Raw genomic sequence first — 27186 nt, 5'->3', positions numbered from 1 at the left:
TTCACCATCGGGGGCCTCTGGTGTTTCCCCTTTAAAGTAGGGGTGACGATGGCTCCTGCCTCTCCAAGCTTACTCTGAGGATTTGGAAGTGCTGTAAAACCCTGAGTGCAAGTTACCTTGGTTGACTGCTTAAATCTCTGGGGGAGTTCTGAGGGAAATGTCTGGGGAGAAGATTTCTGCTGGGCATTGGCTGTTGTTCAGTCATTCATTCAGATGTGTGTTTGCGGAGATCTTCTGAGTGCCCAGTCCAGCACTGCGTTTTCAGAGGCGAGGGAAGTCCCTTCCCTGGAAGTGGTGTGAGCGCTTGTGGCTGAGGCGGGTCAGTGTTCCCACCCCTGCGCCTGGGCTCCCTCCGGGAGGGGGACCATGGGCCAGATCCTGTGCTGTTCTGCCATGGCCCAGCTAAGCCTCAGGGTGCTGAGAGGCCCCTCACAGGCCCCCGGACCAAATGCTCCTCAGAGCTTCCTAGCTGTGCAGGAGAGGGTCAGCGGTCTTGACCACCTCTCAGGAGCCTCGAGCACACAGCCAAGAAATCAGATGTTGCTCAAGTCAGCAGAGGTGATTGAGTGTGTGTTTGTGTCAGGGTGTTTGGGTGACTCTGTTGTAATCCACTGGGACAGATACTGGTTGTTTAGGGAGAAGAGCATCCCCAAACTGGGCCTTGTTAGTGCAGAGGCGTCCCCTGCCCCTTTTCACGCCACTCTCCTGCTCCCTGTGCTCCAGCACAATGCCCACCCTCATTGCCTGGAACCTGCCATGCCTTCTCTCACCTTAAGGTTTCCCACATTCATTTTTCTCCTGGGCGCCTCCATTCCCACCCCTTGGCCTAATGAACACCCGCTCATCCTTCAGAGTACAGCTCAAATTTTCCTTCCCCAGGGAAGTCTTCCCTCTTTCCCCTCTGCACTCCAAAGCACCCTCACTGCCTTTATACACTGTCACAGTCATAATTAAGAAATGAGTTATTTAATGCCTCTCTCCCCCATAGATTGTAAGTTCCCTGAGGGCAGGAACTTACTTCCATTTTGTTCAGCATATATCCATCCCCAAAGCATAACATAGCATCGGACTCATGCAGGCAGATAGTAAATAAAATGTATTGTTTTGAATTGAGTTGAATTGAGGTGAGATGGCCCTGGCCCACCCCTGTGTGCCAGGGCAGGGACAGGCGGATAGAGAAGTGCCTGGAGCTGAGGTGGTTCCCATTAGTCCTCATGATTAATTCACAGCCACACTGTGATGGAGTGGGCTTGTCCCCAGTCAGCGCCTCCGCTGGGGCCCACCTGTTAGCGACAAACAAACAAAGGGGATAAATAATGCATTGGGAGCTGAGCCAGGCAAGGCGGCGGTATTGAAATTAATAGGGATTAGCTGAGCAGCTTGAGGATGAAATATTTACCAGGTGAGACTGGGTTTAGGGAGGGCAGTGCCCCTCCGAGTCCCCAGGCATAGCCAGGCACTCCTCCAGGGCATCATTGGCTAGGACTGGGGAGCCCCAGCACCACCCGCGCCTTGGTTTGCAGGACCAGCTGGCCAGGCTGTTGAGAACTCGGGTCGCAGCCAGCCTCCTGGCATGGCAGGTTTTAGGTAGATGTTAGGAAGGAGTGGAGGCAGGGAGGGGCCTGGAGCCTCGGGGCACTTTAGAAGCTGGGGAGAGTACCAGGACTGATTTCCAGGGCATGTCTAGGCTCTGGGCAGCAAATGTCAGGGCTGGAGCAGGTTCACCTGTGATCTTGTCACCCCACCATTCCCTCTTTCTTTTTCTCCATCCTTCCATTCTTCCACTTACTATGTAGAGACTGGGGGCCTCTAACATTAGTGCTCTCGAGGGGTTTGTAGTCTAGCAGGGGGTGACCCAGGCAATCACAATGGGGAAAAACATACAGGGGATTCCTAACACAAATGTGGGAGGGCAGCTAAGGCACCCCCAGGAAATGACAGCAAGCCCAGGTCCTGAGGTATGAGGGGGAGTGCCAGCTGAGAAGTGGAGGGAGAAGTTCCAGGCAGAAGGAAGAGCATGTGAAAAGGCTGAGAGGCAAGAGAATGTGAACTCCCCCCGGCTTCATCCAACAAGAGAGTGGGACAGATAGGACCCAAGAGGGGACCCTGGGAAGGTCCCTGGGACTTTCTAGAGTTTGGACACTGTCCTGACAGCAATGAGGCACTGTTGGAGGTGGTGGTGTTGGTTGTTTGTTGTTTTAATTATTAACTCTCAAACTTTTACTTTGAACTAATTCTACATTAGCAGGAAAGTTTCTGTGTATCTGCTACCTACCTTTCCTTAGGGTTAACATCTTATATAATCACAGTGTAATTATCAGCACTAGGAAATTAACATTAATGCTATACTTTTAACTAAAGGCCTTATTGAATTTCACCAGTACTTCCACTAACATCCTTCCCAGATCATTGAAGTGTTTTAAGACAGGGAGTGAAATGACGAGATTTGCGGTTTAGACAGACAACATGGAGGAGATTGGCAGGGGCACTGCTGTCCCTAGATGAAAGTTGGTGGTGCTCGGACTGGGATAGTAGTAGTCAGAATATAGGCTTAGAAATGATTGAAAGATGTGTGGTAATCAAAATCTCAGTGGAAGGTGCGGTTGCCCAGGGAAAGAGTGGAGAGTGGGAAGGGAAGAGGGTGAGTGGCAGCTCTGAGCAACACCCACATCTTAGGGCTGGTTGGAAGCAAAGGCATGTACAGAGGGGGCTGGAGGAGGGTTGGGTAGGGAGAGAAGGTGGTGTCCCTGAAGCCAGGAGAAGAACGTTTCAAGGTGTCAGTCCATGGGGTCGGATCCATCTAAATCTGAAACCTTCCTACCGGACTTCACCCCTTGAGGCCGCAGCGATCATTAGAGGGAGCAGTTTGGCAAAGCAGCAGTGAGGGAAATCAGATTGCAGGGTGGGAGATGAGTAAATGAGACCACGAGCGTTGACAGCTCTGAAGTGTGGCTGTGAAAGGGAGGAGAGATTGGATACTAGCCACATGGGAAAGGGAGTTAAAGGGAACTTGTTTTAAAGACTTGTTTTAAGGAAATTTAATATATTTACATGCTGATGTGAGGGAACCAGTGAGGAAGAAACAGCTGAGGTTACTCATGATGGCAGGCCCCTGGAAAGGCAGGAAAGGCTGGACTCCAGACCCAAGTAGAGTGGAGGGATGGGCTTTAGAAGTGACATCAGGACGGGCGCTCTCTTGTAACAGGATGAGAAGTGAGAACTGGCCCAGATGCCAGAGAGAGGCGTCGGTATTTCCCATGAAGTAGGAGACAGTGAGTGAGGGGCAGGGACGATATTGGGGGTACGGCATCTGAGATTGTGGTAGGTAAATAAACTTTGAAATTGTCACTAGGGAGAAAGGGAGAGAGAACGTGCACACTGACTAGAATGGCTAGGCACTTTTATACACACAGTTGAGGTTTGATGAATATGATTTTATGAGTGGCATGAATCTGTATGGTTGTGATTTTCTCTAATCACACTCAACCCAGGTGCAGGCACAGAGAAAGCAGAGTCTGGTTTTTTCCAGGCAAGGGTGAGGGAAGGAAAAAGGGGCAAGAGAGTTAAGAATACTGACAAGAAAGGATTGAAATGATGAACCATGGAATCCAAGATAGATCAGTTGTGTTTCTAGGACAGAAATTACTTGGTACACACCCAATATCCATTGTCCCTCTTAGTCACTAAATAGTGCCCCTGTATAATAAGAGGCAGCAGTGTGTACCCCGTTAAAAGATTAGTTTTTCTAGTTTTTCATTCAATTTGGTATGGTTGTGTCTCTTGAGTTCTGTCCAGTGAGACGAAAGGAAGTGTTTTATGGGACCTACAGGAACAATACTTAAAAGGAATTGACACAGCTAGATAATACATTATTCTTCCTTTTTCCTTCTTCCTCTTTCCTAAAATGTGGATGTGATGGTTGGAGCGCCAGCAGCCACTTTGAACCATGAGATAACTTGGAAATTAGGAACAACATACTAATAGGAGAAAGACAGGACAGAAAGAAGAAGCCCAAGTCTCTGATGACTCTGTGGAGCTGTGAGGATTTTTGGGTTTTTTTTTCCCCAAGCCACAGACATAGAAAACCTTTCTTTGTGAAGTTGCATTTTCTTCCCTCTCTGTTTTCACATGGGTTCCCATCTAGACTTGACTCATTTTGCCTTTTTAGTAACAGGGCCTGTATCCTCAGATACAGTGGGAAACCCTCTGGTCATATTAGAGAGAGAGCACAATAAGGGTTACCATCTTCCTGCCCTGGAACATCAGCGCCCTCATTGCCCTTCGCCCTGCCTCCTCTAGTCAGCCAAGTTTACATTATAGGGTCCATTTGCTATGTCATTCTCTTTGCTGCCTTTAAATTCTGTATCAGTTAGTGTGCTTTCAGCTACCAGGAAAATAAAACTCAATTTAAAATATCTTAAATAATAAGGGGATTTATTACCTCACAAAAGTGTGCAGGTGAAGTGACCCTCAGGTTGGTTAATTCAGCCTCTCAGCGACATCATCAAGAACTCAGGTTTTTTCCATTATTTTTTCTTTTGATCTTCATTGTGTTCTTAGTAGGCTAAGTCCCCTTCAGGTTGGAAGATGGTTTCTACAGTCCCAGACATGTGCAAACATGAAAACGTCCAGCAGAATATAAAGGGTTATCTCCCCCTTCTGCTTCTTTTCTTAAGGGTGAAGAAATTTTCCATGAAGATCTTTCAGCAAACTTGCCCTCCTATCTCAGTAGCCAGAACACATGGTCACCCCTAAATCAGTGACTGGCAAGGGGAATAGGGTCACCACAAATGGCTCAGAGCATGAAGCAGTCACCCTGGTCACGTGCGTGAGGGAGGAGTGGACTCTGCCAGCTTGGCAGAAGGGGAAGGGCTGTTGGGTAAGTAATGCAAAGTGGACAGGGAAAAAGGTGAAGGCAGGAGGGGTGATGTATATGGAGAAGCAGAGGTGTAAATGGTTACGAGTGAGTGAAAGAAAAAGTGTATTGTCATCAGAAACTAGGAATATTTGAATTTAATATTTCAAAGGAAGAGCAGTAGAGGATGTTAAAAAGGTTGAGGGTGTGACTGGAAACGATGAAAATAAGGTAAAATGGGCAAGGTCATTAGTGCTGAGGTCAAAGAACCAGGAGGCTGGCAGCAAGTTTCTCAAAGGACAAGATGTAGAGACTGTCACAGGCAGGTCTCAGGAGGGAGGTGGCCATGGTGGTGACCGATAGCACACGCTCCCAGGAAGTTCTCCAGGTAGGCTGCTGGCCCCGGGGTCTGGGGCGGCACAGGCAGGTAGCGTGACCTCTCTGTATCCCAGTGTCCTCATTTTGGAAAGCACCTGCCCTGGTTAGTCAGGCCATCTAGGAAAGGGGTGAGGCCCTGTCACCTTTCTGTTGGAGCTACTCAAGGACCCCCAGGAGACAGTCCCACAGGAGACTCCATAGGGACAGATTAAGGCCAAAGCTTGGTTGAAGCAGAGGTGGCTGCCAGGCACGGCGGATGTGCTCAGGTATGGCGAGTGTGTCAGTAGCCACCTCTTCCCCGCACTCCTCTGCCCTCCCTGGCCGGGTCCCCTTCACTTGGCCCTAGCTTATCCTCTGGCACTTCTAGCTGTGGCATCCCAGGGCCAGGAGGAGGGTGAGGCATCTTGGCCCCTCTACCTGGATGGGGCCTTGGCTAGGAAGGAGTCAGGGGAGGCGGGCACCCATTGTAATGGCCAGAGCAGCCGCCCTGTTACTACGGCGTATTTCACTTTTAATTCTGACATATAATGTAATGATCTTTTTTAAGGCCCGATGATATTATCTGCCTGACTAGATTATTGAGTCTTCATCATCTCCAGATAAATTTATGGCCAGGACGAGGCTCAGGATTTATCATCAGTCAATAGAGCTCGATACTCTAACAAGGCGTGTAATAAGATATACATATTTAATGATCCAAGGGGAGGAGCGCTAATGGGAGCCCAGAGTGAGTGGTCCACAGGGCTGGGGCTCTGCCCTAGGGCTGCCATAGCTGTAGGGGCATGGACATCATCTTTGCCCTGTGGTCCCCAACTCGGGCCTTTCTCGGGGCTGCCTCAGTCTCCTCCTGGTCGAGACCCTGAGGGAGAGGCAGGCGGGGGCAGGGAAGGGACAGTGTCCAGCCCAAAGGGTGCGTGCACCTCACCGGAGGACTCTCCCTGGTTCTGGGCCATGGAGGGGTTGGGGGTGTCCTTAGCCTTGTCCGCCCAGGCCCCTGAACACGAGGGCGGGCCCACAAGGGGAGGGAGTGCCGGGGCTGCGTGCCTAGGCCGCTGATGGTGACGGATGGTTTTTCATTACAGCCTCTCAGGTCCTGCCCGCGCCCTGTGTGGAAATTCTATTTATTCCCTAATTTGTAAAAATTCCCTCTTTATCTGATCCCAATCAGGGCGGGGTAATTGGCTCTCTGGGGCAGCGGCTGGGGTCCTTGATGAAGAGCTATGTGGATGTACCCAGCCCGGCCCCCACCCGGCCCGCCACCAGGGCCCACAATTAATAATGATTTGCAAATGGCAGACAAGCAATAACACAGAAAGATGTGGCGTCCGTGCTGCCTCTTCATTTCCTCCCCTTGCAGATATAAATGGCCACAGAACAAAAACCCAGCACTATAAATTCTGGAATTAGTTATTCACCGGGATAAATGGGGCCTGGAGCCACCAGGCCTTCTCCTGCCACCCGTCGGGCCTCCTTTCCCCACTCCAGGTCTGTATCCCCAGGGGTGCTCCAGGCCTGGCCCCTAGCTCCTGGGCACCCTTGGCTCCCGACTCAGTTCCCCAGCCCCCTCCTGGCCCCTTCCCCACCACTCTAGCTGCCCCTTCCTGTGTGGGCCAAAGTGGGGAGGGCTCACTGGCTCCGGGACGATTGCGTCCTCAGCCTCCACCTCCTCACACTGACCAACCTGCTTCTGTCCCCACTTGGCACTGGGATTTGAGTGGAGTTCACATAACCTGTCAGGCCTGGGAGTCTGGGTCAGGGCTGCTCTTAGGTGGCTTTGGCTTTGGGGACCAGTCTAGCCATTTCCCTGGCCAAGTCTGAGTCGGGCTCCTGGTGGCCTGGGGGTGAGCGATACAAGAGGTCCGACGCCGTGCCCGCTGGCCAGGCTGTTGGGGGTGCTGGCACCGGCCTTTCCAGGCACTCTGCCCTCTCGGCCAGGCGCGTCCTCTCCCCACCCCCCAAGTGGCTGTGAGCTGGCGGGTAATGGGCGTGTAATGGCCTCATTTCCATGCCCGGCCTCCAGGAGCGGCGGTAAGTGTTTGATTGCCTTAATTTCCAAACACATCATTATCCCAGCTTTACCAGCGCTTAATAAACACTTTATGAGGATTTTTTTAAAAACATCTTCGGTCCGCATACTTCTCTGAAGTGATAAACTCTAATTAAGTCTAATATTTAAAAATATGGTAATGGTGAGTTGTTTGAATAAGTGGACTGCATTTCTGTAATTTCATTATTACGTAAAACACGCTAATTATTTGGAGCGCGCTTATTATGGAGAGAGAAATAGCCTGCTAATCAAGATGAAATTGCCTTTTCCCCTTATTGTGGAACCACCGTCATCCTTCACCATCAGCCCCGTGGCACCTCCAGGCACCTCGGCGGGATGGAGGGGGGCAAGGAGGGGCACCGAAGAAGGGGTCACTTTGGAGTTGAGGCTCTAAGGACCCTTCCTGGGGGGAGCGTGAGGGAGCTGTGGGAGCAGTGTCTATGGAGAGATGGCGTCTGTATCTGGAGGGAGCGTTAGGTGGGCCAAGGTGGCGCTGTCTGGGGGCCCAGGGACTGTGGGCCGTGTCTGGGACAAGGAACAAGAAAATAACAGAGTGTTACGGTTAGAGTAACAATATTTTTATTGGATATTATTAGAATTACAGCAACAATAACAGTAACTAACCCAGACATTGTCTTAAGCACTTCACAAATAAAAACTCATTTCATCTTTTTAACAACCCTTTGAGGGGAGTAATTGCTATAATTGTCATTTTTATTCCCATTTTAGAGAAGAAGGAATCAAAACCAGAAAGGTTAAAGTACAGTAACTTGTTCAAGTTCACAGTTAACTGGTGGAGTTTGGATTTGAACCCAGGATGTAAGGATATACAGGGTCCCTCTGATGGTTCAGTCCTAAATTCACTGCCTTGACACCACCACCCACCCCTGCCCATGTTCACAGCATAGAGTTGCCAATTTAGCAAATAAAAATATAGTTAAATCAGAATTTTAGATAAAACAACAATAAAATTTTTTTAATATACATATGTCTCCTGCGGAGCTGGCGACATATGTAATCTGGCAAGCTTGCGCCCAGCAGGCTGGGATTGACCCGCTGGCCCTTAGCTCTCAGGTATGCTGCTGCCAAGATGTCCAAACAGACAAACAGGAAGATGTGGGGCTAAAACGAGCTCCCAGAGTGTCTGCGCACTCAAGGCTCTCGCGCCCTTGTTCTTACCATGGCTCCTGCTCCTTGCACTGCTCTCCCCACCCCACCTTTGCTGGTCCCTGCGCCACAGGTTCTGGCCCCATTCCCACCAGCTCCTGGAGATCACTGAGAGGGTGTGTTACCAGGCTGAGCTTTTAGGCAGGAGGCTTCAGGTTGTGTCTGAAACTTTCTTCAGGCCACACTGCTTCATATTCCCATGAAGTTATCAGCTAGTCTCCTTGCTGCCCCTCATGTTCCCTTTGCCTCTTTGGTTGCTTCACATTCATTCTCTTTGCTGGCTCCCGTAAGCTCATGTATTGTATATGTGACAGAGGCATCATTTCAACAGGGCGGGCAAAGCGCGGACAGTTCTGGCAGTGGTGATGGGACAGCTGGCCATCCACCAGTGAAAAAATGAAGTTACAGCCTCTGTTTCTCACCATGTACAGAATAAATTCCTGACAGCTTAAAAAGTTAAGGATAAAAACTGAAAGTATTAGGAGAAAACATAGTTTTTTAGTAACACTGGGATAGGTAAGGTCTTTTAAAGTAAGATATAAAGCCTTGAAACTGTAAAGGAAATATATGATAAGTTTAGATGTCCCGCAGGAACCTCAAGACTTGCCACATCCACGGCTAAGTCCGTCACTGCCTCAAACCTGCACCTTCTCTTGGTTTGCCTTATCTCAGTGAGTGGCACCAAGGTCCTAGACTCTTCCCTCCTCCAAGCCCTTCCGATCCTCTCATTAAGGCTTGCTCAGTATACTTCCTCAAAATCTCTTGCCTCCATCCACCTCACCAGTAGGTCTTCACCTCCATCTCCACCACCATTGGCCAAGTTCTCGGTGCCGTTTCTGGCCTGGGCCATTATACAATCTGCTAATTGGTGTCTCTGCCTTGAGGGCTAATCAAGTGATAATTCTGAAACACAGATTTGGGCCTATTATGTTCCTCCTCAAACTTGTGTCTCCCCATCAATCCCAGAATAATAAAATCTTAAGCTCTTAAAATTCAGAGCTCTTTGGGGTTTCTTCTAGCCAGTCACTGCTGACCTTACTAGCTTCATCTCTTGCCTGTCATTCCCCTGTCTCTTACTCTTCATCACCCCTCACCACCACCTGCTAAACTTCATTATTTTTGGACACTCCACATTTCCCCTCTAGGATGTGCCTATGCTGTGATTATGCAAGCATTCACCCCCTACTTCAACCCCAGCTTGCAGGCTAGCCCTGCCCACATGCCCCTCGAACCTCTGCTTAACTTTGTCCTCCCAGGAACCCTTCCAGATCCTCACACTGAACGAGACACCTTTTCTGTGCCTCCTTTCCTCCTAGCAATGTTCACACTGCACCACCTACAGGTCTGTCTGAGCTCTTTGAGGGCAGGGAGCTTTGAGAGCTTGTGCAGCCCTGTGCCCGCCATGGCCCATGGGCACCCAGCACACAGAAGGTGTCAGTGTGTTTGCCGAATGAATGAACACACAAAGGAATGAGCCTCCACGACATTCCTTGGGCCCCTTCCCTCCGGGTCCAGGCTCTGCTTCCTGTCCTTTACTGTACAATTCCCAGACAAGTGCAGCTAACTGGAGCAGGTCAGCCTCAGGCGGTGGCCCTCTGTGAGCTCTCCCTGAGTGTCCTGAGTGACCAGCTCCTTTGCACAGCAGATGCAGGACTACCCTTGGGCCCAGCCAACAAGCTTGCCCTTTGTTGGGCAGTAGCCCCACTCACCTGAGAGCTTTATACCTTTGCACCCCTCCCACTGTAGTCTTGGTGATATAAAATATTTCCAACATTAAGAATATTAATGCCCATAAGAAGAAAAGAGGGTCATTTTTTTTTTCACAAGGTGATGACCCTACAGGAACATAAAACAGGTTAGACGTCTAGAATTCGGAGGCGAGGAAGACTTATTCTCAGAGGCCTTCAATGTGAGCACAAAGCTGTGGCCTACCCGCTCTGGTCCCCCACCCCGTAACAGCTTCAGGCTCCCCTCATTAGCTCAGTGAGAGGTGCCAAAAGATGGTGCTGCTGATCCAGGTGGCCCCCGGGCTTCAAAGCAGAGGTCTTTGAGAGGCCATGCTGTCACCGGCCTCACCCTATTGCTCTCTCTGACCGCATGGCCTGTTGAAAGACCCAGGTCTGTCTCTGTGCTGCTTCTGCCTGGTTTCTTCATTTTCTACCGGTGCCATTGATTGTTTAAACTGATCATAAGAAGGTTGCACTGACTCTTATGAAGGCTTCAAGGGCTGGAAAAAGCCTGTACTAGAAGCCCTTAACTGCTTTGTCACCCACTTGCTGGGTGAACTGAAGCTAGTGTCTCCCCCAGTCTGGGTCTCTCTTTCTTCATTGTAGCAGACCAGTTGCAGCAACGTAGGTGCAACAATCCCTGGCAAACAGGACCAGTAGTCAAAGTTGGTGGAGTGAGTGACAGTTGGTCTCATCAAGCTTGTCTGCCCCTACGTCACCTGTGCCATCGATTGTACAGGATGTACTTTCTCACCATTGGGCCATCCAGAAAGCTAGCATCTTTGCCTTCCCATCAAGAAGAAGACAATGAGGTGTTCCAAACAGAAAGCACGTACAAAGACACGTGGGTGCATCACCTGTACAGTCCTTAGAACACGGAGTCAGTGTCCATTGTCACCCCTAGTGGAGGAACCTGAAGTTCAGAGAAACTACTCAGCAGGGGATGCAGCCAGTGGGCAAAGTTAAGACTACAAACAGGTCTGACTCCAGAACCTACTTTATCATTTTCAGAAAACAGTAAATGGAAAATAGGGGTTAGGGCTTTAAATGGAAAAGGATATGATCAGATTTGTGTAAGGAAGATCTCTAAGGAAACAAGAGAATGGGTTAGAGGGGCGAAGAGGACACACTGTCATAAAAGCAAAAAATGGTGGGCTGGTCAAGGCGGGGAAACTGCCAGAATGATGAGAAGTGGATGATTAGACAGAAAATAAAATATGTAGTTCACACTTGATTAGATTTGGGGAGTGAGGGAGATGGCGAGGTGTCAAGCCTGACTCTCAGGTTTCTTGTTGGGACATTTTGGGGTGTCTTTCACTGGGGTAGGGAACACAAGGCAGTAAAGAGGTTTGGGAAAGAAAATCAGTTATTACTGGGCATCTTGAGTTTGTGTGGGTGTCTAGATAAAGAGCTGTTCCAGCATTTGGATCTGGGGTGTGGAGCTCAGGGGAGAGCTCCAGGCTGGAGATGGTGCTCCTCAGGGGTAGTAGTTGAAGCTCGGGGCGTGGGTGAAGCCATCTTGTGTGTAGAGTTGGGGGAGATCAAGGACAGAGACTGGGGCATGTGGATCTTCTCCCAGCTCAGGGTGAGGCACAGGTGGGAGACCAGCGTTTGCCCTCTGGACGGCAGGTGACCCGAGGGAAGGGGCTGGGCACTTTCTCTTGGGCCAGGGGAGGCAGATTGAGCGATTTGTCCAGCAATGAGGGAGGAGCCAGATGAAGTCAATAGAAAACTAATTTTCTTTTCTGCTGGAAGAAATGAGGTGTGTGGCTGCTGGGTAATTGCAGATAACGAGGGGACTTATTCTTAATATGCAGAGCGGCTATGGTCCCCAGAGTGCAGGAGACAGGAAGGATAGGAGGTGCCCTGACAAGACCAGACCCCTATGGGAAGAAAATCACTCTGTCACAGCTCTGGGCCTATCATGAACCATACGCCCTCCCAGGGTTCTTCCTGCCCCAGTCCCACCCGTGCCCCTCCTGCACAGCTCTTGCTGTCCTGCTCCCCTTCCTGTCACAGTCCCCTCCCTCCACCCCCTCCCTCCCCAGCACAGGCATACACACTAAGGGAGACAAATGACGGGGCCTCAGATGAGCGGGGTGCGTGTCCGGCCCATAAACCACAGGGATGGGTCACGTCTGGAGTTGCCATGGCCGCCACTCCCTACCCATCTGTCTTCCCTCTGTTCTGCCTCAGACCAGCCCTCGTGACTTCCTGAGTCCCTGGAAGAACAAGATGTCTCTGTGTCTCCGTCCCGGGTCACCTCTCCATGCTCACATCCACCACCGACATTCACATTGAGCTCTGCAAGACAGGGCCCTGTGTGGCTGTCTGGCCCACGCAGGGGTTGCAGAGCTGGCGGCTGGCTAATGGTACTGGCCCTGGGCTTACCAGACCCTTATCCCACTCCTGCAACTTTTCTAGCTCTGGTGAACCCCCTTCCTAGTCTAAGGTCCTAGAAAGGACAGGTAGGGGAACTCAGTGGCTCAGTGACAGGAGTTGGTCCTTGACAGCTGTGGAGGCCTCCTGACCCCACCTTGACCTTACCACCCCTCACATTTCTGATTATGACATTGATGTACCATACTTCTGCCATCAGAGCCATCGATCCCATGAGGGCTGGTGGTGGCTGAGGCCCTGGTTATAGCCAGAAGCGCCTGTGGGAGGTGGAAGGAGAGGCTGGTGAAGGGGAGTTGGCAGCTGCTGTGGGCAGTGCGAGAAAACCCAGGCACGTGGGCCAGTTCTGTCCTAGGTGTGCTATGGTGCCACAAGCTGTGGGCAGTTGGAACTCCTGCTAGTGGTGACAGAACACATCCTGGCCCATGTCCATGATGCTGAGGCCCTAGAGTACCTGTTCCTGTGGCCACCAGGGTTCAGGACAGTTTTGAACGTGGGGAACAATACTAGTGAAATTGCCATGACAGAGTCTGGCAGACACAGACATATGTAACCTGAGATGCAGCTGGACAGGGCTAAAGCCCGACCAGCACCAGCTTTGGGCCCACTGGGCCGGGAGCCGCAGGACTTGGGCTCAGGTGTATCTAGTAGGAGGTGCTGGCCAGGGTGTTAGGGAACCACACAGCTGGGCACTTTCCACTGGTCTGGGGCTGCCCAGGAGCCGGTGTCCTGTCAGGCTGCTGTTGGAGCATGTAAGCCCGGGGCTCAGGGCAGGTGTTATCCAGGGTCCTGGCCCAGAAGTGCCGAGGCATGTGCCTTGTCACCAGTGATTATGGTTTGGGCCACATCTCCCACACACACGCAAGTGCTGGCAAAGTCACCCTGGCCGTGGGCGTGATAAATGGTCGCACAGTAATGAAATGGAGACATCAAGGCGGGTGGCGGGAAGACGGAGTGTGGCGGACAGGCCGTCCCCACGCGGCGGCAACAAGAAGGATCGCCCAGCGGCCGGGGGCCGTCAAGGGAGAAATTACACATTTACTCTGCCTTTTTCTTACTGCGACGGCGCCCATACATCACTGCTGGGGCCGGGGCGGGACACGCCGGCCAATTTCCAGCATGAATTATGGGACTGAGAAGCATTGAGACCAGGCTTCCTGCTGGGCCAGCATCACCCAGCCCAACCTAAAGCTGGAAATGCTGCCGCAAGGGGATGGGACCCCCTGGCTTAGAGTCTGTGGCTCCTGAATCTGACCCTGCTTCCCACCCCCACCTATGTAAGAGCACCTGTGGGCATGCCTGGAAGGGAAGGGAAGGATCAGGGGCCTGTCTAAATGTCTTCTTTTCCTCTTTTTAGATGACTGCAAGAACATTGCCAACATCATGAAGACACTTGCATATCGAGGCTTCATCTTCAAGCAGACATCGAAGCCGTTCTGATTGGCCGAGGACAGGATGGGGCAGTACAGGGTAGCTGCTTGGCCCAGCCCAGAACCCTCCTCTCCCTCGCCAGAGGGGAAAAGGGAGAGTAGCACAGCTCTACGTCCAGAGTGTCCCCCCGGCCTGCCCTGTGGGCTTGTGCCCTAGGTAAGGGCTTGGCCACCTGGTCCCTCCTGAGCAGATACTTTGTGGCCCCCCCCCACCCACACCCCCCCCACCCAGCCCAGTATGAGCCCCTCCCATTATGGGCCTGGGCTAGGGCGACCCAGGCACTCACCGCCTCCTCCCTGGTACACAGGCTTCTGCTGGGGCCACAGGCCCCCCTGTGCCCCCTCCTATCCGTAGTGCATGGTGTGTGGTGCCCCCAGGGCTCCAGGACAGATCAGGCCCCACCCTGTGTCTACCCCATCCCCATTGTAAACATGCCGCTGAATAAAGTTGGGGAAACCAGGCCCTGAGTGTGTGTGGACCAGGTGTGCCGTGCCTGACGCTGTCAGGAAGGGTAGGGGTTAGAGCTTGTTCCAGGCGGCTCTGGGCTCAAGGCCACCAGTGCAGCTAATCGTCACTGAGGTCCCTCTGACAACCTCCCTGAATATGCACATGGCCACAGGGACTGAGCACAAGGCTATCTGAAGCTGCTAGATCTGAAGCCACTGCTGCACGTGAGCCATCTTGAGTGTAAAACCACAGGCGTTTGGGCAACATGAGCGGTGGTTAACGGTTAGAGGGCCATGACGGGCATCCACGCAGGCAAGCCTGCTGCCACCCATTAGGTGGGTGTGGTGACCCCCTCTTGCCCACTTTCCCAGTCAGGGGCACTACAAGTGGTTGGAAGGAAAAGGAAACAGCCCAGTCCAACTCAGTAGCTCTATTTACACAACAGCATTACCCACACCCCTTTGTGGCCCCTCATGGCTTCTTGGCTTTCTTCACTGAAGAGGAGCTTGAGGCTGATTCCCGGCGCTTCCTCTGAGGAGACACAGAAGGTGTTGAGGTCAATGGCCCGAGGCCTGATTCACGCTTGGTGTGTGTTTCACACTGACCACCCACTCCCACCCTCAGTCTCAGCCCCTCAGTGACAAATCCCTTTGCAGACACTAGAGGGAGCAGAGCCTGCACATGCGCGCGCACGCGAGCTCACATGCAGGGCCAGTTCACACTCTTTCAGCCTGTCCAGGCTCTTACCGAATTGGGTGTCAGAGGTGCGCCCACCACATCAATGATGGTGTCCTTGGTGGGGTCAGGGCCGAGACTGGATTCGGGTACTGCTGACTCAGCAGAGGCCGGGACAGGGCCTGATGCTGGTGTGGCAGGGCCGCCCAGCACACCAGCCCGGGCCAGTGCCTCGTGACGGTGCCGCAGCATCTGTAGCTCATACTCGCAGTTGGCACAGGCCTGCTTGAGCTCATAGAGCAGCACCAGGTCGCTCCGTAGCTCGTTGAACATATGCACCAGCTCCTCCGTGGGTGTGGGGCTCAGCTCTGCAGGTGGTGGGGAGGGTAGAGGGCACAGGGGCAGAGTCAGGGTGTGCTGGAAGGCTGGCAACAGGGACTGCCCTCCCCCCCTTAACCACCGCCTCTGGTAGGTCTGTCCTGAGGGGCCCAGCCTCCGCACTCACCCACACCCAGCTCCAGCAGCATCTGTTCCAGGGCCTTGATCTTCTTCTGTCCCACAGAGCTTGGCAGCTTCATCTGCAATGACACAGCAGCTCAGCCCTCTGCCCCACAAGCAGCTTAGGATGAAGGGGATCAAAGGCAGTTGGGGAAGTGAAGAAAAGTTAACCCCCGGAGGCAGCTCTGGGTCAGAAAAGCAAATAGCCAACAAGTGGAATATAGTGAAAGCTGTGACCTGGGCCTGGCCACATCCCCGAGGCCACCTCTACTCGCAGCACATGGCACAACCTCCCCTACTGCTCCAGCCCTGTGGCCTGCAGCATTTGGGCCACAGAGTACCCAGGGCCCAAACACACTGAAGGTGACATGTACCCTCTGGCTCCGTAGCGTGACGCCTGCAGACTTGAAGTCTGGAAACTTGATGCCTGCAGTCTCAGGAACAGCCTAGGGGAGAAGGAATTACAGAGATGAAGGTGTCAGAGGGAGAAGGCCCAGTGTCAGTCCCAGGACCCTGCCAGCTCTCAGCCTCTCAGAGCCTTCCATTTGGGGGCCTCTGCAACCCCTCCACCCTGAGCTGGGCTGATTCAGTCTCCACACCGGCTTCTCAGCCTCCTTTTTCTGGGGTAGCTTCTTCTTGGGGGCTTTGCGTTCGGTGCGCCGCTGCTCTGCAGTGGTGTCTGCCGCTGTTATCAGCTTCTGCAGGTCCTGACTGCGCTTCTCCCGCTCCTTCTTCCGGGCCTCGATCTTACGCAGCTCCTGCAGCAGGTACTCCTCCTCTGCCACCTGGGAAAGCGAGAAGTACTAAGAAGCCTGTGCAGGCACACGGGGGAGTGAGGGTAGACAGGGAGATGGAGCGGCACTGGGCTGTCTATGAGGGAATCTGAGAAATAAGAGATCATGAGGGAGTTGAACAGCTATGGAGAACAGGGTGGGTGGCCAGTGAAGGGTAGGCCTGGGCGGGGGGAGGTACACAAGTACCAGCCAGTGGGAGGTGGGGGATCTGGGGGTGAGAGACTATGAAGGATGGAGTCAATGGGTATTGGGGCATGGAGGAGAGTCTGTGGGGCTTGGGGCTGACCTGCTCTGGGGTCCGGTTGTAGAGACGCTCCAGCTGTTCCTTCCGCCGTCGTTCATGCCCAGCATCAAATACTGGTATCTTAAGGTCTGTACCTGGCACAGCCCGCACGTTGGCAAGCTTGGCACAGATATGGTAGTACCGCTCTTTCAAATCCTCCACAGAACGCTTCTGAGGATAAAGACGTGAGGGTGGTAGTGTTACTCAGAGGCATGTGGAAGGGAAGGCATGAAAGTAGTGGGCCTGCTAGGCCTGGGGGTTGGGCACACATGCAAACGCACATCAACTCACCTTGAACTGCTGGTGGTCATACCGGTCATGGATAACTACAAAACGAAGGTCAAAGCGACGGCTGAGATCAAAGAGGTGGTCAGTTTCTGCTTTAGTCCAAGCATCATCATGAAGATAGAGCTGGTACTCCTGCTCTGAGTACACGGGGACCTGCACCGTCTAGTGGCACAGAGGGGCACAAGCGGGGACATGCCCACGTCATGTCTCAAGTGACCACAGCCCCTCCAATTTATTGCCAATCCCTGAGCTGGACAAAAGCAAATTCTCTGGGTAGGTCTTTGTACAAGGCAGCCTGGAGGTGGTGTTTTCCAGAGCAAGGAAAAAAACTGCTTGACCAGAGGCCCCAGCCGGGTCTAGAACTGCAGCTTGCCTCTGCATCCACGCCAGGGGCCGCTTCACCATGCCTGCAGCTCCGGAGCCCTCGTAACAGCACACATGTTTCTGTCCCCATGGTTAAGAAGCCCACGTGTATGCACTTCTGCGGAGTAGGGCCAACCGCTAAATACTGGAGAAAGGCCCAGGCTTCGCTAGTCCCTAGTCCGTGGAACACTGGTCTGAAGCACTCCTGCCACCCCGTGGTAACAGTGAGACTTGCAGCTCCCCCAGAGCTGGACAAGGTCGCATAGCTCTCTTAAGAAAAGGCACCTGAATCCTACTTCTAATATATGCACCCCAGTCCCTGCCCGCCCGTTCCCCATACCTCCCTCAGGGACAAATACTACCACTAGCAGCTGGGTTGGCCAGTCAGAGACCCCAAGATGAGTCAATGCTAGGCTGGACCAGGGAGGTTTCTCCATCAAAGGCCACCTGCTCTGAACCTGCTCTCAAGATCCTCAATTCCAGCTGCCTCTTGAACATCTCCTATGGAGGTCCCATATACAACTTAATACATTCAAGTGACAGATATTGGTAAGATTTACTGTGGTAATTATTTCACAGTACACCCAAATATTGAATCATTATGTTGTACACTTTAAATTAATAATGTCATATGTCAGTTATACCTGAACTTAATTTAACTAAAAAACTTAATATGTTCAGCACTGAGCTCATCACCCTCCCTCAAACTTCTATGTCCTCCAGTCTAGATCTCAGTCCCTGTCACCATCACTCAACCCAGGTGTCCAAGCCAGAAACCTGGGAGGCATGTTTAATTCCTACCTTTTCCCTTAACTCCCCCCCCCCCCCCCAAATCTGTGGCTTTTACCTCTGGAATCTCTCTCCCCGCTTCTCCACTGCCTCGTCCCAGTCCAGATCACCATCATCATGGAGCCTCCGTGGTCTCCTGCCTCCATTCAACCCTCCCCCAAGCAACCCCCCACCCACAGCCAAGATGGACTCTCTGAACAGTGCTAAAGGGCAGCCCACAGGCCAGTGCTGTTGGCCAACTGTTACCACTGGTGTATGGTAAGTAAGGAAATTGAGAGTAGGCATTTAGAAACCTTCATAACAATTTTACAGTAATCATACACTGCTGAATCTAAGCACTGTTCTAGAATATATACCTATGTCACCCAGCCATCTACGTTTAAACCCCTCAAAGGCTCCCCACTACTCTAAAAGTACCTTAGAAGTAATTCGCAAACTCCTCAAGAGCAAGGGTTGTCTGGTTCATTTCCTACCTTCAGGGTTCAGCACAGGGCCAGGTACTCTATAGGTATCAATGAAGATTAACTGAAACAATCAGTGAACGCAGGGGTTAAAGACTCCCTCTGCAGCCATTGTCCCTTGTGGACCTAGGTCCCAGCCAAATGACTAGCAGTGTCTGTCCCATACCAGACTCTCCCCCTCAGCCTTTGCTGTTCTCGCCTGAGATGCCTTCCCACTTCTACATTCCTTCTACCTAGATAACTTCTCATGTCCTCTGGGAAGTCTCTGATTTCCCAGGCCTGGTTAAGTATCCCTCCTGTGCATTTCAATTGCGTTTAATTAAAATACTCTGGAACTGTGTAGCCAGTCCTGCTCTCAAGGAGATCACAGTCCAGTGTGGGAGCCATTCACTCACTCAACAAACATCTATCATGGGCCTGCTACATCTGAGCCGGGGACACAGCACTGAGTAAGGCAGACGGGGCTCTTACCTCTCAGAGCTCACAGACCAGCTGAACAATTTAGTATGGTGTGGCAAGTCTGATGACAAAGGTACACCTAAGGTGTAATGAGCGACACCTGATCCAGCCTAGGGACAGGGCTGGTCAAGGTGAAGGTAAATGACGCCTGCTGCAGCCTTAAGGTTAAGCAGAAGTGAACTGGTGAGAGAAGGTGGTAGACAAAATCCTAGGCAGAGGGGGCAACACAAACACAGTGATGAGAAACAGCCTCATGTGTGCAAGCTTGGCAGTTAGGGAACATGTTAGGGTGGGACAGGGAAAGGCATGCAAAGAGTCAGCCTTGTGTGCCCTTAGGGTGACTGGAGCTAACAAAGTTAGTTTTAAAGAAAAGAGTGAAATGGTCATGATTCTCTTGCAAAGAGCGCCCTGGCAGTAGTGAGGACTGATGGGGTGAAACAGGAGCCAGGGAGACTGGCTGGCAGGTTTTAGAAATAATCGAGGAGAGGAGAGAAGAGGCCTGAACTGAAGCAGCATGGGTGGAAGGTAGAGAAAGGGCACAGACTTGACAGGCTTTAGATTAAAAACCAGAGGAACTGGCAACTGGGAGTGAGGGCTGAGGAAAGTGCTGTCATAGGCGACTCCTGTGTTTCTGGCCTGAGCAACAGGGCAGCCGGGGAGCCACGAACTAAGGGAGGGGCTCCAAGCACGAGTAATGTTGGAGGGAGGATCATCTGTTCACTTAACTCTGTCTTCATTCTCTACCTGTAGTCGCCATCATCTGTCTAAACTGAGATTTGATCCTGACACTACTCTACATAAAATCTGTCAGTGGCTACACAGAGGTATCAGGGCAAAGCCCAAACTCCTGAGCCCAGCTGCCAAGCCCTGCCAGACCTGGCCCCCTCCTCTCCCACCGTGTTCTCCCTCGGGCTCTAGGCTTCATCTGCAGGGGAATGCCTGCAGCATCCCATGCATGTGGCTGCTTCTTAATGTGTGCCTTTGCCTCATGCTGTCACCTCTGCCTGAAGAAAATCACTGCGCCGCTTTCCTAGTGTCACCTGGCGACATCCTTTAAGACTCAACTCAAGCTCTAACCTCTGCAGGAAGCTTCCACAACCTTCAGATCCTCCCAATACAGCACGTATCCTACCAAACTGTAATTGCCTGTGTCTTCCCCGACCCCCTCCCCAACAGTGTGGAGAGTTTCTTGAGGGCAGATTTTGTGTCTGATTCATTTCTGTGTCCTCAATACCTAGGGCCTGGCTCAGCATGGAGCGGTATTTATTAAATGCAGCTTGAACATTCTTTTGTCTTCAATTCTAATTGTCTCATCCAATCTTCCCTCCCATTGCCTCAAGTGCTTCCTTACTAGGTTGTCCCTTCTTCATCTTGTGCCTCCAACCTCTCCCTCTTCAGGACCTGAGGGGCCTAAGGATGGTGGTGAGGAGGAGGAAACCAGGTTTGGGGCACAGGGGAGAACAATGGGTCACACCTGGACGTGCTGAGGCTGAGAAGCCTGTGAGCCATCGCGGGGAGGTGTCCAGGTGCAGTGGGATATATCGGGCTAAGGAAAAAGGGGTCAAGACTTGGGAGGCCTGGGTGTAAGCCCCTAGGGCTTTCAAGCTCTAAGTCTAGGCTGCTCCAGGATGCAGGGAATGCAAGGTTATATTGTATGGCAGCTTGAAACACTGGCCTAGAAAATCCTAGCCCAGCCCAGTGTTGCTTCTCACTGGCTGGCTGAATAAGGCCCTGCCCCACCTGAGCCTCGATAATCTAAACCAGAGATAATTCAGGTGGGACTAGGGTGCTGACATAGAGGATGAGAAACAGAAGACGCGATTTATTACAGGAGCAGAATCAGTAGACTCAGATTATCACTTGAGTCTTGCTCAAATGCCACCTTCTCAGAGAAGCCCTCCCTGGCCACCCTATCTAATGAGGTCAATCTTCACCTACAAGCTCACTCTTTACGTCATTGTATATCCCATTCCTATCCTAGTTTCATTTTCTTGATGGCTCTTACCTGAAAGAATCCAGTTTATTTGCTTACATGTTCCTGGTCTGCCTTCCCCTACTTTCTCTGTCCGTTGTTGATTAAAATAATGTGAGAGCTAAGGGAGAAACTAAGTCAAGAATAATTCCAAAGGTTCCGGTTTGGGCAACTATGTAGATGGTGGTGCCATTAGTGATATGGGGAACAGGCTTGGGGGAAGGGGACGGAGAGAAGCTACTTGAGCTGAAGCACTTGTGGGGCCTTCAGGGAGAGACACTAAGTAAAAGATTGGAGAGGTAGGAACTGTTGCTCTTGATTGGAGATACTAAGTTGCGGTCAATCACACAGAGGAGGTAACTGAAGCCTCAGGGTAAATGAGACACAACTAGGGACAAAGTGTAGAGTGAAAAGAGTAGAGTGCCTAGGACAGAGCTCTAAAGAACAGCAACATTTGAAGGGCCAAAAGAAGCCACCAAAAAACAGAATAGATCTAGGAAAGGACAGGACCCCATGGGAGAAAAGACCCAGAGTACCCCCTCCACACATGGTGGGTAAACAAAGGCTTGAGCCTGCCTCTAGAGCCCACGCAGGTGCTCACAGTGTGTGCGAAACCTTGGCCTATGTCCAAATGGTGGTGGCTCACCTTATTGAACCTGGCGAAGGGGTAGTCTTTGCCCTCCTCGGCTGCTCGTCGCCAGTGGAAGAACATAGCTCCATCCTTGCGGGCTGGGTTGGTGAATGGCATCCACTTCCAGGGCCGCACCTTCTTGGAGCCCAGCTTGGCCTTCACTGTGCGGTAACCTTGACCAGTGTCACTAGGTAGCAGTGGGGGTGCATCCCTGGCAGCGAGGTTTAGGGAGGTGAGAAGTTAGAGTCAGAATGTGTGGGGAGAACCTTTGAGCCCAGGTCTACCCAGGAAGTCAGGTCCTGGAGTGAGAAATCTGAGCTCCTCCTGCCTCCTACTACGCAAGCAGGAGCCCTAGCTGGGGAGGATACGGGAGAGAATTGGCAGAGAAAAGTATAACAGGGACACGCAGGTGGGTCAGAGACCAGAGATTCTAATCTCTGGGGGGTCGGGGGAGGGGGAACACTTGGGATTCTAATACTTGCTTCTTGTCAGAGTAAAGCAGTGCGTAGACCTCCCGGTGCATGCCCTCGGGCCTCTTGAATGTGAGCGTCTCAGAGGACTTCTTGGACTTTTTCTGCGAAGGGAAACCACGGGAGAGGAACCACAGCCTAGACTCCCTTTCCTGAAAATTCTTTATCCCAGCTCAATCCCTGAACAAACCAGCACCTACAGGTACAATAACACACATACACACTATGACAAATAACAAAAGCACAGGATGACACTATGAAGATACAGAAACCCGCTCACAAGGACACGCCCAGTCTGAGCAGGTCACTCTCCTCACCAGCCTCACATCACCTGCGCAGAGTCCCAACCTGTCAGAGCAGAAATTACTTCCCACCATCTCTCAGAATGTCACACCGACTTGGGGGCCCCACCCAATATTCCACAAGTGTCACACTCTCTTGGTCCTCTCATCTCTTAAAGTGTCACAGCCTCTCCCCCCATTTCCCACGGGTGTCCCACCTCATCCATCTCATCTCATCAGGGCAGCACATATTTTCTGTCCTGTCATGTCACACTTTTACCTCCCATCTCACTGGAACTGGAGCACCCCGTCTTCTCACTCGTCTCTCTTTCGTTGTCACTCCTCCCCGCCACTTCACTCCCGCTACCCAGCGCTCCCAGGCGTCCCTGTTACCTTGTCCGGATTGATAATGTCCTTCTTGCTGATGGTCCCAGAGGCCGCTTCCCCCTCTGGACCCCCAAGTTCTAGAATGTCCCGCACATCCGCGCCCGTAGCCATCGCGCCTGACTGGGGAGAGCCCCGAGGTCAAGGGTCAGTGCCTGAGGAGGGACCAGGCTCAGATCAGGGGGCAGAGCCACTTCAGCGCCAGAGGAGGCGGGGTGAAGTGGCGAGCCGCTAGGAGGGTGGCCCAGGTCGGGGCCGGATTCCACCTATGTGCCACCGCTTGGGTCTCCCTAACGGCCCCATCTGCCTCCTAAACCCCAGCGCCTCCGCACCTGTAATCCCCAGCAACCGCCACCGCCGCTCCCCTATCCCTGCAAAGCCGCGCACAGAAACTTCCGGTGGTGTGCATCAGAAACAGGACCCGCAGGAACACTTCCGGCCTGTGCTGAGTCTCTATGGAGCCCTCCCGCAACCCGGCGTGAAAGCCGCTGACCGCAGGGATCGTGTCTTGGCCCTTGGCTCCCACCAGCCCGCCGGTGTTGCCGTACTATCTGCTGTCGGGCATTTTCTCTCTACGTTACTCTGTTGCATTTTGGGCAATGAAAGAGTGCGACGAGCTTTGTGACTCGAAGTCACTTAATTTCTCCGAACCCATTCCTTCACTTGTAAAATGGAAATCGTATTTGTGCCTGCTTAAATGCAGTATTGATAATCCGTGTAAAACGTGCCTGGCACATTTAATTTTTTTTTATTACATGAATTAGTGGTATTAATTTCCCGTGTTCATTAAGTGCTAAGTATGTACCAAGCACTTTGCTAAGGATTGCAAATGAAGAGATAAACCACAGAAGGCAGGGCTATGCAGGGGGCTGCCAAGATGGAGTGAGGTCTGGACCCTCGCTTGCACCGCCTTTGATAGAGGTGTCTGTAAGTCAGGGCCTCGTGGGACTTTCCTGGAGCGCAGTTTCCTTAAACTTCACTAGTCCTGGAGCTAATTGCATTAGTGTGGATTACGAAGAGGACCAAAAACAGGGAGGGCCCCTAGCAGGGAGCAGCTGAAAGAAGTCTCTCTCAAGGGAAAAAACTTTCTGATCTCCGTGGAGTGAGAAACTTCTAGAAAAGGAGATCCTGAAGATGAGCAGAAGGGATGGTGGAAGCAGTTCCCAACTTCCGCTTCTATACATCAGCTTGCAAACAAGGAGGACATGGAGAATGGAGAATCAAGTGGAGCTTGTAAAGGCATTAATTATTGAGACCAGCCCCCAAGCTAAGGCCTGCTAGGATCCCAGCAGGGACTGGAGGAGCAGGCAGCCCACACAAATGGGCTATCGGTGCAGCCTGTTCTAGCCTGGGGGATACAGGGACACAGCAGCTGCAGCGCCAAGCCTAGCTAGATCCCAACACTTTGGAGAATGGGTCCTGGAGCTACAAACATTGTCCTGTTCCCAAGGCCTTATTCCTGGGTGAATCCTCTGAGCTCTAAACAGTTTCCAGGGGAAGCCAGAGTCTTGTAGCAGAAACTGCCTACAGGGTAATGGAATGGTCTGTGGAGCCAGATGTGGACAGAGCAGGGGAGAGGGTCTTGCCCCCCTGCCTCAAACACTTGACTCTACTTAGAGTTAATTCATTATGTAATTAATAGACTCATTATTGTGAGGACTCGGACCATGGTACATAAATGTATGCATTGTTAGGCATTGATCTAGGCTCTAAGGATGGTGTTGGGGAATGAGAAGAATCTCCTGGTGGGGCTTATATATAATGGCAGAAAGGAAACATTGAATATATAAACAAAATAGGTAATGTAACTTTTGATGGTGACAAGAGCTATGAAAAAAAAAATAGCCTAATAGGTGGGGACTGCTTTACGAGTGTGATCAGAGAAGGTTTCTCTGGGGAGCTGAAATCAGCTGAGTTTAAATGATGGAAACAACCACAGACTACCTGCAGAAGGAATGTTTCAGACACGAGCAGTAACACGTGCAAAGCACCTAACATGGAAGGAACTCTTTTTGTTCAAGGGACAGAAATTTTAAAAGGGACATTGTGATAGGACTCCTCATTGAGTGAGGAGGGGGAAAATAGGAAGACTTAAAATCAGGAGTAGGCATTGGGAGCCATGGTCTGGAGTTTGGGTTTTACACTAAGCGCAGTTGTATGTCATCCTGTCTTGGCCATGGATTCTGTCCCCACCCTTGGAGTGCCACCTTAGCTACTACCATTGGAAATCAGCCAGAAGGACTGATCCAGGACTTCTCATCCTTTGGAGAAACTGAATCAAGAGTTGAGGAAAAGGGGGTAAAAGAAGGCTGCTCTCAACCCTTCCGGGAGCCGCTGCCTGCACTACCTCTACCGGACGGCAGGTGGCATCAGGTCCCACTGCCAGTCCTTGGAGGAGCCGGCTCTGCAGGGCTCACCCAGCTGGTCCACTCGGGGAACCCAGAGTCGCTTCTGAAGAGGCTCTTGCACTCGTTTATGCCAGTTGACTTCAGAACATAGAAGAAGTGGAAATTTTTCTCAATTCAGTTTATGAATGTAGCACAATATCAGAGCCTTAAAGAGAAAAACACCTTTGAAGAATATATAAGTCGCGCCTTAAAAAAGCTACTTAAGAAAATAAGAAAAGACCAGAGCATCCTTCTCACGGTACATGGCAGGGTGGGGCTGGAGGGTGAGACAGGCAAGGTACACCAGGGGTTGGAAAAACCATGCTAAGCAAAGAACTTTCATGAAGTGCAGAGCTGGAATATATTCACGTGGATGATTTCGCTCAAGATCTGATCACCAGATATGGAATCTGGCAAGATGGCTTCTCCCAAGAGTATGTGACAGATGTGCAGATGACAACACAAATTCTGAAGGATACGAGGATTACAGAATATGAGGCAAGAGTTAATAACAGTTTATAAGAGTTATAAATCAGATGTTGGAGTTTTTCTTCCAATTTGTGACCACAAAATTTATTTAAAGCATGCTAGGAAAGCTACTGCTGATGCGGATGATGTACTCTTGGCAATCCAGTGTTGTGCTGATGAGCTTTTAACCTCTAATCTCCCAAGAGATTTTTTAATTTGATTTTGCAAGGCAAAGAAATCAAACCCCTTTGCCATTGATTAAGGCTTTTTCAAGCCCTAGATTGCCACTTGATAGATACTGCCTAACTGCTCCAAACTATAGACTTAAGTCTCTACAAAAAAGGCACCTACTTCTGTGGAAAGAATAACAGCTCCATGGTTAAGTGTTGGTTCAGTTACTAGCAGACCGAGACCACTCTAGGCCTACCAGCACAAGCCACATCTCCACATCTGACTCAACTGTGGTAAGGACTCCAATGTCCCTCACAGGGCCAAGAATTACAATTCAGATACCCACTTCAGTCCCCAGCTCTAAAAGCATGAATTCCTGCAACAATGAGCAGTTCAGTTGTTCCAATTAATCCATCATTAATGGGGTCCAAAAGCTTTCTTATTATCACTAACATGGTATCATCATAAAATACTTCCATGAATCATCAAGCACATTAAAAGAAAACATAAAGATGATGACAACTTAGTCATGGTGATGACTAAGATAATTTGTAATCAAGCCTTGATGCATGTAACATGTATACTTGGTCTTGAATCTATTGTTCGGATGTTAAACATGCATGCTGGTAGTTTTCAGGTTGTTTTAGCAATAATATTTAATGAGTAAATATAGTTATACTTTTTAATTCAGATACTGGATTTTTAAAATTAGGATTAATAATCATTTTTCATTAGCCTTAGTAAAAAAATAAAGTGGTCATACATCAAAAAGAATGGAAAAATGGAAACCACCCAACACATTTTAATGATTAACAAATCCTGAAACCAAAGCCAGACAAGAACAGTAAGAGAAAAATATATACATGATTCCATGTATGAACAAAGCAAAAATCCTAAATAAAATGCTAACAAATTAAGTTCAACAGTGTATTGAAAGAATAATTCATCAAGTTCAAAGAGAATTTATTCCAGCATTGCTAAGATGGTTCAGCACTAGAATATATATCAATTTAATTTATTATATTAATACATTAAAAATAAAAATGTTATCTTAAATCAATACCCATTAATGATATTAAAGAAAAAAAAACAAAGTAGGAAAAAAACAGCCTAAGTTTGACATCCTGTTTGTTTTTAATAAGACAATGATAAAACCTACAACAAATACCATACTTAATGGTGAAACAATAGACACATTCCAATCGAAGTAAGAAACAAGACAAGCATGACCTTTATCATCATACTATTCAAAATGGTAGCAGATGTTCTAATTCAAGATCAGAAGGAAAGCAATGAGAGATAATAAACATTATTACATAATAAACATTATCTCTTATTAGAAACATTCGAAAAGAAGAGGCAA

General features: G+C 50.6%; 2 protein-coding genes and 1 pseudogene across 11 annotated transcripts in view; 2 read left to right on the top strand and 1 right to left on the bottom strand.

Annotated features, from left to right (window-relative positions):
• The window catches only part of ERI3 (ERI1 exoribonuclease family member 3), a 122156-nt gene extending 107923 nt beyond the window's left edge, over positions 1-14233 (top strand). For all 9 annotated transcript variants that reach the window (XM_054572118.1, XM_054572116.1, XM_054572114.1 and 6 more), the window contains one exon: positions 13929-14233. In XM_054572118.1, the coding sequence (XP_054428093.1) occupies positions 13929-14011 (83 nt within the window). In that variant the 3' untranslated portion in view covers positions 14012-14233. The remainder of the gene's footprint in view (positions 1-13928) is intronic.
• Positions 14234-14846: 613 nt separating this feature from the next.
• Positions 14847-23194, bottom strand: DMAP1 (DNA methyltransferase 1 associated protein 1). Of its 2 annotated transcripts, none has more exons than XM_054571623.1 (11): positions 23130-23194; positions 22807-22952; positions 22145-22236; positions 21678-21873; positions 16991-17149; positions 16703-16870; positions 16222-16407; positions 15997-16068; positions 15630-15702; positions 15197-15492; positions 14847-14980 (listed from the first exon to the last, which is right to left on the bottom strand). In XM_054571623.1, exons 2-11 carry the CDS (start codon positions 22909-22911, stop codon positions 14921-14923), a joined length of 1407 nt encoding a protein of 468 aa, XP_054427598.1. In that variant the 5' UTR covers positions 22912-22952; positions 23130-23194; the 3' UTR covers positions 14847-14920. The 2 variants fall into 2 exon arrangements, with proteins under 2 accessions (XP_054427598.1, XP_054427599.1); XM_054571624.1 differs by having other exon boundaries at positions 22807-22920; positions 23130-23192.
• A 2393-nt stretch (positions 23195-25587) lies between these two features.
• Positions 25588-26291, top strand: LOC129069108 (transcription initiation factor TFIID subunit 9-like; annotated as a pseudogene).
• The last annotated feature ends 895 nt before the right edge of the window (positions 26292-27186 follow it).

Source organism: Pteronotus mesoamericanus, unplaced genomic scaffold (assembly GCF_021234165.1).
Source record: "Pteronotus mesoamericanus isolate MK-2021 breed Mesoamerican mustached bat unplaced genomic scaffold, CSHL_Meso_final contig_221, whole genome shotgun sequence".
Classification (NCBI taxonomy): Eukaryota; Metazoa; Chordata; class Mammalia; order Chiroptera; family Mormoopidae; genus Pteronotus; species Pteronotus mesoamericanus.
The sequence above is the reverse complement of the archived record's forward strand: the minus strand, read 5'-3'. Positions and strand labels throughout refer to the sequence as shown.